This window comes from Arvicanthis niloticus, chromosome 15, assembly GCF_011762505.2.
Source record: "Arvicanthis niloticus isolate mArvNil1 chromosome 15, mArvNil1.pat.X, whole genome shotgun sequence".
Classification (NCBI taxonomy): Eukaryota; Metazoa; Chordata; class Mammalia; order Rodentia; family Muridae; genus Arvicanthis; species Arvicanthis niloticus.
The window spans coordinates 43,620,569-43,633,035 of NC_047672.1; the positions used below are offsets into that span (position 1 = coordinate 43,620,569).

The following is a 12,467-nucleotide window of genomic DNA, read 5'->3' on the forward strand; positions in this document are numbered from 1 at the left end:
AACACATTTTCCTTGCCTTGGCCTCCCAAGTGCTGAAATCACAGACATGTGGCATCATATCTGGTTAAAGTTTAGAAGTTTGTAATGGAAAATACTGATATATTTTACCTACTCTTAGGGCTATTCTTAAGATGGAAGCTAGTTTACTTAAAAGTAGAGATGATAACAGTTGTCCCAAGATTTTCTTATTTATATCAGTACTGTAAGTACTTCTGCCTTATGTTTAAACTGGGATCTGCTTTCCTTTAAAATGTATGCATCAGGATTTCTTTACTGTTGCCTTCTGCACTGTGGGAGTTTAGCAAACCTGCTCATCATACTCTTAATATAAGACTTCACTTGGTGGATAGTAAAGTAGATGTTCACAAGGAAGCAGGGTCTTTAACCCCCAACAGGTCCCTGTTAGAACACAAATTATTGTTTTTAAAGTCTCCAGCTTTTAAAAATGTGTCATACAAGAATGGTGTTGAGATTTTGAACATCACATAGATAAGTCAGTAAAATCTTTATTTATATTTCATCTGAAATCTCTTTTAACATCTATTCATTTTCCTGGTATGAATTTTTGTGTATTTTATGTGTAGACATTCATTATTTTGTCACTATCAATATTCTTTGTGGTTTTGTAATTTTTATTTCTATTAATGACTCACACTATAAAAATAAACTAATTTCAACAACAACAACAACAACGACAACAAAAAAACAGATCTGGTAACAAACCCAGAATACACCAAGCTCCAGGTCATAAAAGAAGAACTTTTTGGCAAAGCATGGATATCTTCTTCAAGCTTAACCCAATTTTTTAGGATAGCTTCTCTTTTCACTGTGGTCTCAAAGTGTACACAAAATATTACTATTGAATTCATAAAGACTTTTGCATTGTATGTTTTTAGCATGATCCTACCATGTGATCCAAACTGACCTAAAACTCATTATACAGCCAAGACTGGCTTCAGCTTCATGACCTTTTTGCTTCAGACTCCTGAGTATTGGAATTACAGTCATGAAGTACTACATCCAATGCATAAGGAATTTTTATTTTTACAAAACAATAAAAATACTTTAAAAATAAACTGCATTTGTTTATAAATTTGCAAACTTAAAGTAGAAGCCATGGTATTATTCTCTGACCCACCTATTCTAGCTTACTCCTTAATATGTATACATTAACATAATAGAGGACTAAATATGTAATTTGGTTAGTCTGAAGACTAAATGAGCATAATACATGTAGTGGTTTGTATGTGAAATGCTTACAGTGGGCTCATGTGTTTGAACACATCTCCAGTTGGTGGTATACTGGGGAAGGTTACACAACATTTAGGAGATGGAGCTTTACTGGAGAAACTAGGCTACTGGAACTTGGGCTTTGAAGATTTGTAGCCTAGACCCCCCACTTCCTGTTGGCTGGTGGCTTCCTGAATATGGATACAACATGTCTAGCCATCCTCCCATTCCTGCTCCTCCTTTGCCAAGACAGACAGTATCCTCCCTGTACAGAATTTAAAATAAACCCTTCCTTCCTCAAGGTGAGTAGTCAAGGTATTTTATCACAACAATGACACAAGAAGCTAACACAATGAGCATTTTTTCATAAATATGCTTACCTCCTGCAGTTGGCAAGCTTTGACAACGCTCTTATATCTGTATTCATCATAGGAAACACCAAAGATGATATTTTCTCTGACAGTACCCGGCATAATCCAAGAAAATTGCGAGCAGAATGAAACTCGTCCACTGTGCTTAATAATTCCCTCTGAAGCTTCCAGTTCTCCCAAAATCAACATCAGGAGTGATGTCTACAAATAAAAACAATTGCTAAATTGTTTGATCAAATTACTTAGCTTTTTCTTGCCTCCAGTTATTCTAATCAGAAGTCTTCCAATGTTTAAAGAGTCTATAAACTCATTTTATAAAAGATGATTTGATTAAAGATGTTTTTAGTACTTCATGATACAGGGACTTTTCTAGGCATAAAAAATACAAAGGGAATGAAAGAGACCTGGCCAACACAGATACTATATTCAAGATTAAGGTTCACAAAGAAGAGTGAGCCCCAGTGTAAGTTGCTAGGATCAGTTTTCAGGTAGGAGATTGGTGACAGTGAACACTTGTTGAGAGCTCATGGGCTAGGTGCTGCCTCTATGCTCTAATTATCTGACCGTGTTTATCACAATCAACCAACATAGATTCAGTGCTATCTTCTTCTTTTAAACAGAGATTAGTCTGAAAAAAGAAGCATGTTCAGATAGCCTTTCCTAATGTTTATAACCTAAGAGATAAGTCAAAAGATGTATCATTAAAAAAGATTTATCAATATTATTCACACAAAATAAGAAAGCACTTTCATCTTATTAGTATGAAAATTCGCTTTTACCTTTACTAAATACTAAAAACATATGCATTACAAAATTGTTTTTAAAAGCTTTCTTTGTGTGCCACTTTTATATAACTATACAAATAATAAAGTAAGAAAAGAACTTATATATACTATGTGCCCTCACAAGAGGAGTCCTAAGTAAGAAAATAACTATGCATGAAACAGGCAAAAGAGCAGGATGTGGTATAAAGAATTTGTTAATCTCCTTAAGAAAAGCTGAATGTCAAGTGTGTGTGTGTGTGTGTGTGTGTGTGTGTGTGTGTGTGTGTGTGTGAGAGAGAGAGAGAGAGAGAGAGAGAGAGAGAGAGAGAGAGAGAGAGAGGTACAATGTAAACATGTGGTCACTCGTACCCTTCTATGTGCATGGAAAAGCCATAGCAGGATATTAGGTATTTTCTATATCTCTTCTTATTGCTTTGAGACAAACCAAGTGTCTCAACAAACTGAAGCTTGCAGTTTCAGTTACACTGGCTTACAGTGAGCTGTTAGTATCCAACTGTCCCAGCCTCTCAATGTAGGGTTATGGGTGCACCTGATATGGGAGCTTTTCAAACTCAGGTCCCTGTGCTTACACAGAAAGTGATCTTAATCTACTGTAGCATTTAGTAGAAAGAAAAACAGGTAGCAGAGAAAGGAAAAATATTGATTTTTATCTGAGCTCCTTATGAGTGAAAAAAATGTAAAAAAAATAAATGAAATATGAAGTATATATAAAATATTATAAATATATCCAATAGAACAAAATGTAGACTCTACAGAAAATCATAATATAGTTATTCCTTAGTATCCTTGAGTACAATGTAGCATACCATACAAAAATTTTGTTTTTCTTTTCTCACTTAACTATATATCTTGGAAATTTTTCTATAACCAAGGACTAGAGAACTTCAATACACAGCCATACTACCTCAAAGATACCTCTATAAAAACTCTGTAAATATATAAGGTTATAACATATAAGATTATCAGGTTATATTTAAGGCTTAAATAATAAACTATCAAACTGAGAGGTATAAAATTAACTTTCAACATTAATATTTTAAATCTTATTATAGCTAGACATTTTCCAGTTAAATGATAGTTTTTCCTCCTAATTATTACAAAACAGCAGTCTAAGTTATCAGATGACCTGTTCAGAAGTGAACCCAGAGTTTTCTCTGCCTTCACAGCAATTTTTTGTGAGAGGCAAGAGCAGTTCCAGATTCTAATTACTTATTCATCAATTTTTCATAGAATTGCCTGAGGGCTAATTACTGATAAGTTCAACAACTTTGTGATTCCAAAGTTATTTTATACATATTACATGCATTGATCTTAAGTAAATGAACAATCCAGTTTTAAAATTCTGTGTAACACATGTAATACCTTCTCCTTATGCTTTCAGGTCATCTGTGTCTTTTATAGCATTAACTACTCAGATTCCTATGGTACTATTTTCTTTTAATAATGAAAACTGTCTCTAATTTCATATCAGAAAATGAGGAAAAAATAACCCTCTGAGGAAAACAAGCATTTCTGTAAGAAGAAAATATAAAACTATAACTACGTTATTTAAAATGTCATGTCACCTGTTTGGCCCCAGTGTGAGAGGATATAACTAATCCTGTATAGACTTGATGTCCTAGATATGAGAGATGCCAAGTCTTAGGTACCCTCTCAGAGGCAAAGGGGAGGGTGAATGGGGTGGAGAATTCTGGAAGAGGGATGTAAGTAAGTAAAATAATTAATTAAAAAAGAGCAATAAAGATCATTTAGTATTTAAATAATAAATAAAATAAAACAAAATAAAATACCCATGTCACCTGTAAGAAAACAATTGGAGAGAAAAATCAGTAAAATATACAGTGATTAGAAAATTTGGACTACTTTATTTTCAAAATCTCATATAAAACTCTTTAAAATAAAATCCTTGTTTAAGATATTAATATAACATAGAAACAAATTTCTTTTAAAATTCTTTTGTTTTAATTAATTATTATTAATAATTTATTTACTTTATATCCTGGCTTCAGCCCCCTATCCCACTCTCATAAATCCCAACTCCCCTTCTCATCAGAGAAAGAGAAGACCACCTTGGGGACCAGCCCGCTCTGGGACATTAAGTCTCAGTAGGACTAAATCCATCCTCTCTCAATGAGGCCCCGACAAAGCAGTTCTTTTAGGGGATAGGGGATCCAACTGCAGACAACAAAGACAGCCTGTGGTCCAATTGCTAGGGGATCCACATGAAGACCAAGCTGCCCATCTTCTATAAATATGTAGAGAGCCCAGGACCAGCCCCTGCATGATCTTTGGTTGGTTTGATCTCTTTGAGTACCCATAGCCCCAGGTTAGTTGACTCTGTAGGCCTTTCTTGTGGTGTCTTCCAACACTCTGGCTAGTTCAATCCTATCCCCAACCATTTACATTAGACTTCCTGAACTCAGCCTGAAGTTTGGCTGTAAGTCATTGCATCTGTTTCCATCCACTGCTGGATGAAGCCTCTCAGGAGACACCTATGCTAGGGATCCTGTGATCCTTAATTTTCATTTTTATTTTATAACAGCACTGCCTCATCCTTTTTTCCCCTCCTCTTTTTTCTTTCCATCCTTCCTCTCTCATTGCTTCATATTCCAGAATAGAATTTTAGGGATTAATAAACATATATGTTTATTACTGAAAGGTACTCTAAAACAACACTGATTGCAACAAGGCTCTATTTTATGGATCTTCACAGCAAGTACTTTGCTGCTCAAAGCATGGACACAAGTCAAATTTCATTTCTTTGGTCCTTAATGTATTTTCTAGGTATCTGTGAAAAAACAAGCATCTACCATTATCTACAAGACAGAACATATCTAAAACATCAAGAGAAAGCTCAGAGACTACATCATTGAGCACTTTTCCCTTCTAGCCAATTAGATGTTGTCAGATGTTTCTCCAAATCATAATTAATTGTTCTTGGTACTGGGTGGGGAGTAACATAGCCACTGAATAAATTAACACTTAAAAAAATCTTTCACTTGACATATTTTAATAATATATAAAAAGCTAAACTGGGTCTATTCAATAAAAATCCACCTACATAGAGAGGTCAAATATATATAGAAAGAGCTCAAGAGCTCAAATCTAAACCAGGTTGGTTTTATTTAACCAGCTCTGAAAATATATCTGTAGTAAAAAATGGTTAAAAGGATAGTTTTTAACCAATAGTTCTTGAAACACACACACACACACACACACACACACACACACACATATATATATATTTTACAAAAATGTCATAAGAAATTATGTGAATAACTAAAAACCTGGAGGAAATCATTACTGAACTAACTTATATTTTAAGGAAAACATTATACTCAAATATTCCTGCACATTATATATAACATATATTATACCAGATATTCCATGCACATATAAATTTCTCTGAAATATTTCATATACTGAAAACTAGAGAAAAGGGAGAAATGAACAGTAAATTAAATTCTTAATAATAAGGAATAAAAATACAAGAAACAAACAATAAAAAAACCCCCTGATGTCTTGGCAAGATACACCATCAGTGGTTCAACAACGGTGTCCTAGGGATAACCAACAGCTGCCTGATCAGACCTGAGGCCAGATCATTAAGAGTATTCAATTCATACCTAGTAATCTAGTAATGTAGACCTAACTACTAACCATAGCTGAAGAGATAATAGCTCTTAGAGGAGATCCTACTACTGCCATTTTGTAAACTAATGTAATTTCTAACTGGGTTCTAAATACTTATATTCATAGCCACAAATAAGCATAGTTCTCACCTCTTATCAAAGACACATCTTTTTTTTGCCTTGGATGGAAACTATTGCAGAGATCTACAGCTAGTCAAAGAAGAATTGGCCATGTTGAAACATCTACAATGCAAACTCTATATTTAGGGCTCAGGGCAAATTGTGAAAAATGGGGCTAAAAGATAGCCAGAAAACAGGCAAGTCTACGGCTAGATAGTATCTCCTAGACATGAGATGCTACACCTATGGAATATTCAAAATACTGTTACCTAAACAAGTCCTACATGATGACATTACCAGTTGACATGACAATGAAAATGAGGTTATCTCACAAGGTTCCATCACCTAGATGAAAAATTACAGGCAAAGTTGTTGAGAGGGAGAATCAATTTTCTCCAAAATGAGGTCTTTGATAGGTTATCCAATCTTAAGTGATCAGTTCTAAACATATGTATATATGAAATACAAAATATATCCAGAATATTATATATAATAATAATACACAAAAATGTCTTGAATTTGAATGGGAGTGAAGAGGGGTACATGGAAGGAGTTGGATACTGGAAAGGGGGATAGAAATGATGTAAATACAGTATTTGTGTATGACTTTCTCAAAAAATTAACAATTTAAAGAGACAGTACCTTTCCTGCTCCAGTAGATCCAGTAATAGCCAACATCTCTCCTTTCTCTATATTCAAATTGATGTTTTTCAACACAGGATTTCCCACAAGACATAAATGACTCATACTGAGGGGGTTCTCAGCACTGGATGGTTTTCTGTCATCATTGTTTAGTTGTACTTTCTCCAGTAATTCCCCAAATCCCTATTTATACACATTAAAGATAATGTTTTCATATTTTCCACAGAAAACTATGTACAATCAGTTTAAGAAATAGATGGTACAGGAGTCATTAAAATACATACGTATTGTTAAATTAATTTACAACATATAACTATAAAGCACATGGTTTCTGGAGAGCATGGTTCAATGTATTTGAGAAATAAGTATATTTAATTAGAACAAGATTTCTCTTTCTCAGACTTTTGTTTATCATTGCCTCAATCTCATATTATAAATGGCTAAAGTGTGTACGTGTGTGTGTGTTTGTGTGTATACCAGAACTATAAGGAAGTATACAAATACACCTTTTTCCCTACAGACTTGGCAAATAAACATTAATTAATCTTTAATATAATATATAAGGCCAGTTATACCATCTTCCTCTTTTAAAGCTATAGACTCTGGCTCAGCAAAGGTAAATGATCAGTCACAAACAAGTAGTACACAGGGTGGAATTACAACACAATCCTCACTTCTGTTCCTCCAAGATTTGCTCCAAACATTTATCATTGGCTACAAATACAAATGATGAAGTTGCTAGTAGATTCAAAGTAATTTTTCTATACAAGAGTAAGTGTGGGGTGGAGAGAAATCCTCTTAAAAATTGCTTGCCTCTCTATTGCTCAATGGAAGCTCTGAGGCATTGTTTCCAAGGCAAAATAAATAGCATCAAATAGTGACCATGAAAAAGCCTATGAAACCTGTGTGCCTAGTTTTAAGTGAATCTATTTTTAGGTACTCAACATCCAAAGATTCTCTTTCCTAAAGTTAACCTGCCTGAGAATTCATTGTCTGCTACTTCTTATGATCCACTTGTACCTCACAATTGCTCTTGCCTCACTTTCTACAGAAACAACTGCCTCTGTAGTACTTTGCCAATACCATTAAGGTACTCTCCAGAATGTGAAAAATCAGACCCAAACAATGGCGTTAAAAGGAGCAATGATGTCTTGAAACAAGATAGAACCACAAAAGCAAAGATAAAAATAGTAAGGGGAAAAAAGGAAGTAACATTTGATTAGGAGTTAGGAGGAAGAGTGGAAATTGAACATGGTAAAAAATATTTATCTAATCAAAGTTTGGCATGTAATGTGTCCTAGGCTTGCCTCTCATATGTTGCCATCAAAGGAGATGGAGAATATGCTGGAACAAGAGGGCAGTAAAGCTTGAGGAGCGATGACTATGGAGTGTATGAGGAACATGCAAGATATGTAGGTTACCATGCATGACATTCAGGCCTGGAACTAAGACTAGAGATTTGCACTTGCATGTCATCAGTTCACTGATGCTGAGGCTGAGTAAGGTAAGCCACAGCATATACAGAGTGAGTAAACTGCTGGAAGTTGCTCATGGAACTCAATGGTTCATCAATGTTGAGTGATAGGCAGGGAAGACTTAGAAGTCATGATCAGAGAAGCTAATCTTCACTGAAGAACCATTAACATGCAAAGTGCACTAATGAACAGCCCATGTAAATCATCTTAGCCAGTAGGAAAATAATGTCTTCATTTTACAGATGAAGACACTAGAGGCTTGACAACTTGAACATAATATGATTTAGATTACATGGAAAGTGTATTGCAGAGACAGGATTTAAATCTAGTATTGAAGTTATCATCTTCCTGGCTCATTCCGTGAAATCAATTATATGACTTTAAAGAAATAAAGATGTTTTATGTTGCCTTTTATGTTCCCACTTTTTATTTTATAAAAAGAATAGCCTCTTCTTATAGCTCTATCAGATATAGTACCTTTCAAATCTTATATCTTATTGAGTAGAAATTTAGGTGCATGAAAAGGAAAAGGCTAAACTGTTTACATACTTTAAAAATCCAAAATATTTAGAAATTCTCACCTCCTCCCAAAATGCTGTTACATTCTCCATGACTATGCCTGTGGTCATTAAGTTATACTCCAGTACTTTATATTCTTGATTCTGTAGGAAATCCTAGTCAATGAAGACCAAATCTCTCAATTGTAGAATCACAATAGCAAAAATGTATTGTTATATTTTCTTATACTCTAACATTACAGTGTCTTGTATGGATTTTAACAATTAAATTAGAAGTTGTTTCTTAATAAATTAACTTTATAATTGTCTTAAAGTATCAAGCAATAGTATTCATCATAGTCAAAATATATTCTTTAAATATATTAGTGTATGACATTAGTCTTATGAATTAGATATCAATGCACAGTTGCTTCTTTCTTATACTGTCATATGGAACCCTGACAATTATTCATATCTCAGTTCAAGGCTTAGTACAAATGAAAAGAACAATTTTTTTTTCAACACTCTCTTTACAAACAACATTGCTTCTCTATGTAAAGGGAAGTAGAAGGACTTCATAGAACTACATCACTGTTCTCTGAGAAAAGCCTCCATCAGAGAATTCAAACCACATGGTTCTTAGGGAAGGTGGAGAGCATGAGACTTAAATCTGTGAACCTGGAAGTCCTCACTGGTCTTTGCCTGGCCTCTTGACTTTCTTCCTTGCCACGCCCCAACCCCACTTCCTCTATTGGTTTGTCTTATTTCCTTCCCTTTTTATTCAGATGTTTCTGTGTTACTGTTGATTGATATTCCCATTTCTCCTCTTACCTCTCTGCCCTTCTCTCTGCCTTTCTTCTCTCATCTTCTACCCTACTACAGTGATGTAAGCAGATAAATAAGAGTCATCACAGAGCCACTATGATTCTAAGTTTCAGTAAGTGCTCTAGTCACACAACTCAAGTTCATTTAACCTTGGAGGTGAATGTTGAGTAGAAAAGGCTGAGGATTATTGTAATGAGCTGGCCAAGGCATACACTATTGAGGACAGGGGCTGTAACTATTGGAACCCAAATGACTAGATAATCTCAATTCTCCAGAAGACACTCACTCAACACTCGTATGTGTATGCACACGGATGCCTGTGCACAGTGGTACAAATGATATCTCTCTACTTCTAATTTCTATTAGCTAATTCAAAAGTTTCAAAGACAAAAAAAAAAAAACAGATATAAAGGCTAAAATTACATGTTGTCCATCATTTGTGACATCAGCCCAAGGTAAACAAACCACTTAAAAAGCAGCCCGCCCTTTACCCCACATTTATTCCTCATAATGATTTACTTTCTGCACTGAATATTTAAACAGATATTTTAAAGGATAATAAGACATTTTGTCTTAGAAGTTTATTCACTTTGCTATGAATAAGCTACTTCCTATGTAATGCTCAAAATAAACCTGTAAGCCCCCCTTGCCCAGGATCAGGTAACTTCCTGGCATGCCGGGAGCTAAAGTTCTTGGAACATAACAATGCCTCATGGGAAAATAGAGTGGACTATAAAGTGAGCATTCCAGGATTAGCTGGAACATTCTTTAACTTTCTGCTGAAGTTTAGTTTCAATGTTTTTGGATATCTACAAGCTGTCTAGAAATGATCTATTGACAGATTTCTTAGATAGGATTTTCAAGATTACAGAAACAATTATTTTAAATTCATTTGACCTACAAAATCTCTTAGGATTTTATTTCATTAGATTTTCCCTGTAAGAGCTCCTAAGATTATTTATGAAAATAAAGGAAATCTAATCCATTAATAAGTCCAAAATCAAGAAATTCATTTTAGAGTTTTTTTCCCACTATACAAATCCTAAAATGTTTCCAAAATCATGTAAGTATATCATCATGGAATTTACCTGTATTTTTCTTATCATTCCAATAGAATCATACCATATCTGAACAGCCGTGGGGAATTGCCGTGTGACTGACATACGGAGGACAATACAGAATGAAATGGTTGTGAATATTTTTCGGAGAACGATTCCATTGATGACTGTGTAGGGAAGCACAGAAAAAAAGACTACAAAGAACCCTGAAAAGAAGAAGGCAGAGCTAGTGAAGAACCTCATATAGGCTGCCTTCCGGGTCATTTTCAGTTCTGCCCTGTGGAAAACAGAAGACATGACATGTTATTTTCTTTCAATTATCAAGTGTCTTAGATTATAAAAATCTAAATATACAGTCCAAAGTTTCGGCAAGTTATAAAACTTCTCTTGGCCTTAATTAGCTTATATGACTATTAATGAATATACCATGTATTTACACAGAATACTTGCTAACATAAAACAATTAAGAACTTCAACTACTATCATAATTAAATTTTTAATTATAATTAAAATTAATTTAAATTGTAATATCTAAATAGATTAAATTTTATATTATTTTTATATCTTTAGCAACTTCATTATTAATATTTGACATGATGTGTAGAAGGGAAAGCAATGTTATAAGCTTTATGAATAAAAATGACAATTTTGTAGTTATCCGTCAGATTCTTAGCATTTTCAAAGAGGAGAGGGTCTCAGGTGTTAACAAGGACACAGAGCCCTGAGAAATGTGTTACTGGGTATTCTTTTCCCAGTCACATCTACTGAGGCTGAGATGCTGCTCTAGCTTCCCAGAGGCTACTCTGTAGCCAGAGGCCAACTGATTCAGTTGTAGGTGGTTCAAGAGCAGGGAGTAGCTCCTCCCTCCTATTCCCTTTCATTGCAGTGTAATTATCTCCATCACACCTCACTTGATTGCAATCCTCTAGTCTGTCCTAGTCTGAACTTCAACTGTGAGGTGTTTACTTTCTTAACATATACAGGAAAAGGTGAAGTGTTTTAATGAGCAGAAAGCAAGGATCACAGAAGATGGTGACAAACAGGAAGATGGAGAACAATAATGCCCTCAGCTCCACCACTGTTTCAGGAGCCATAAAACTTCAAGCCACTAGTGACCACTTGTAACAACAACCAGTTCTTGTGTGGGCAAAGACCAAGGGTGAATACAAAATGAAGGCTCTATTTGAAAGGAACAGTAACTGATCTACACACTGGTGCAGGAAGGCACATGACATACAGTCACTATGTTTCCACATACCTCTAATCTAGAGAAATGAGTGTTATTATCAAGTGGTAGAACTAATTATATATATTAACATAATATATATATATATATGTATGTATTTTAGTCCTCAAAGAAAACAATATACTACTGAGCTCACTGATAAGAGGTCACATGTATAACCTATATTGTGATCAGCCTAATGAGTTGTAGTGTTTTATCTTTCAATAAATTTGTACTTACTATTATTTGGGTTCTGCCTGTCTTACCTATGTTTAAAGGAAGCCACTCTTCCCTCAAATTAAATGTGATTCCATCACTAAAGGAAACATATTTCCCTTGTAGAGATGTAGTTAAGCTTAGAAGACAGCATAGCAGAAGATAAAAGAGGGCAATGTGTACCCCTTTTCTTCTAGAGATAAAAAATACATTGATGAGGCTGGTATGTATAACAGAAGACAACTGTTTACAAATGGTAGTAAAGTGTCAACATTGCTCAAATATATTAGAATAGCTCAGAAAAGTGAGAAGTCACATAGGAAAAAGAATAATCGATCCAAAACATTTGCCAGATTCATCTAGAAACTAATATAAAATCCCTAACATTTTA

At 34.5% G+C, this 12,467-nt stretch overlaps 1 protein-coding gene across 1 annotated transcript in view; it reads right to left on the reverse strand.

Annotated features, from left to right (window-relative positions):
• Cftr (CF transmembrane conductance regulator) overlaps nt 1–12,467 on the reverse strand; it is a 162,027-nt gene that overhangs the window by 81,013 nt on the left and 68,547 nt on the right. Inside the window, exons 8-11 of the mRNA XM_034519328.2 lie at nt 10,666–10,912; nt 8,837–8,929; nt 6,781–6,963; nt 1,611–1,802 (exon numbers count right to left, since the gene is read on the reverse strand). Of these exons, the coding sequence (XP_034375219.1) occupies nt 1,611–1,802; nt 6,781–6,963; nt 8,837–8,929; nt 10,666–10,912 (715 nt within the window). The remainder of the gene's footprint in view (nt 1–1,610; nt 1,803–6,780; nt 6,964–8,836; nt 8,930–10,665; nt 10,913–12,467) is intronic.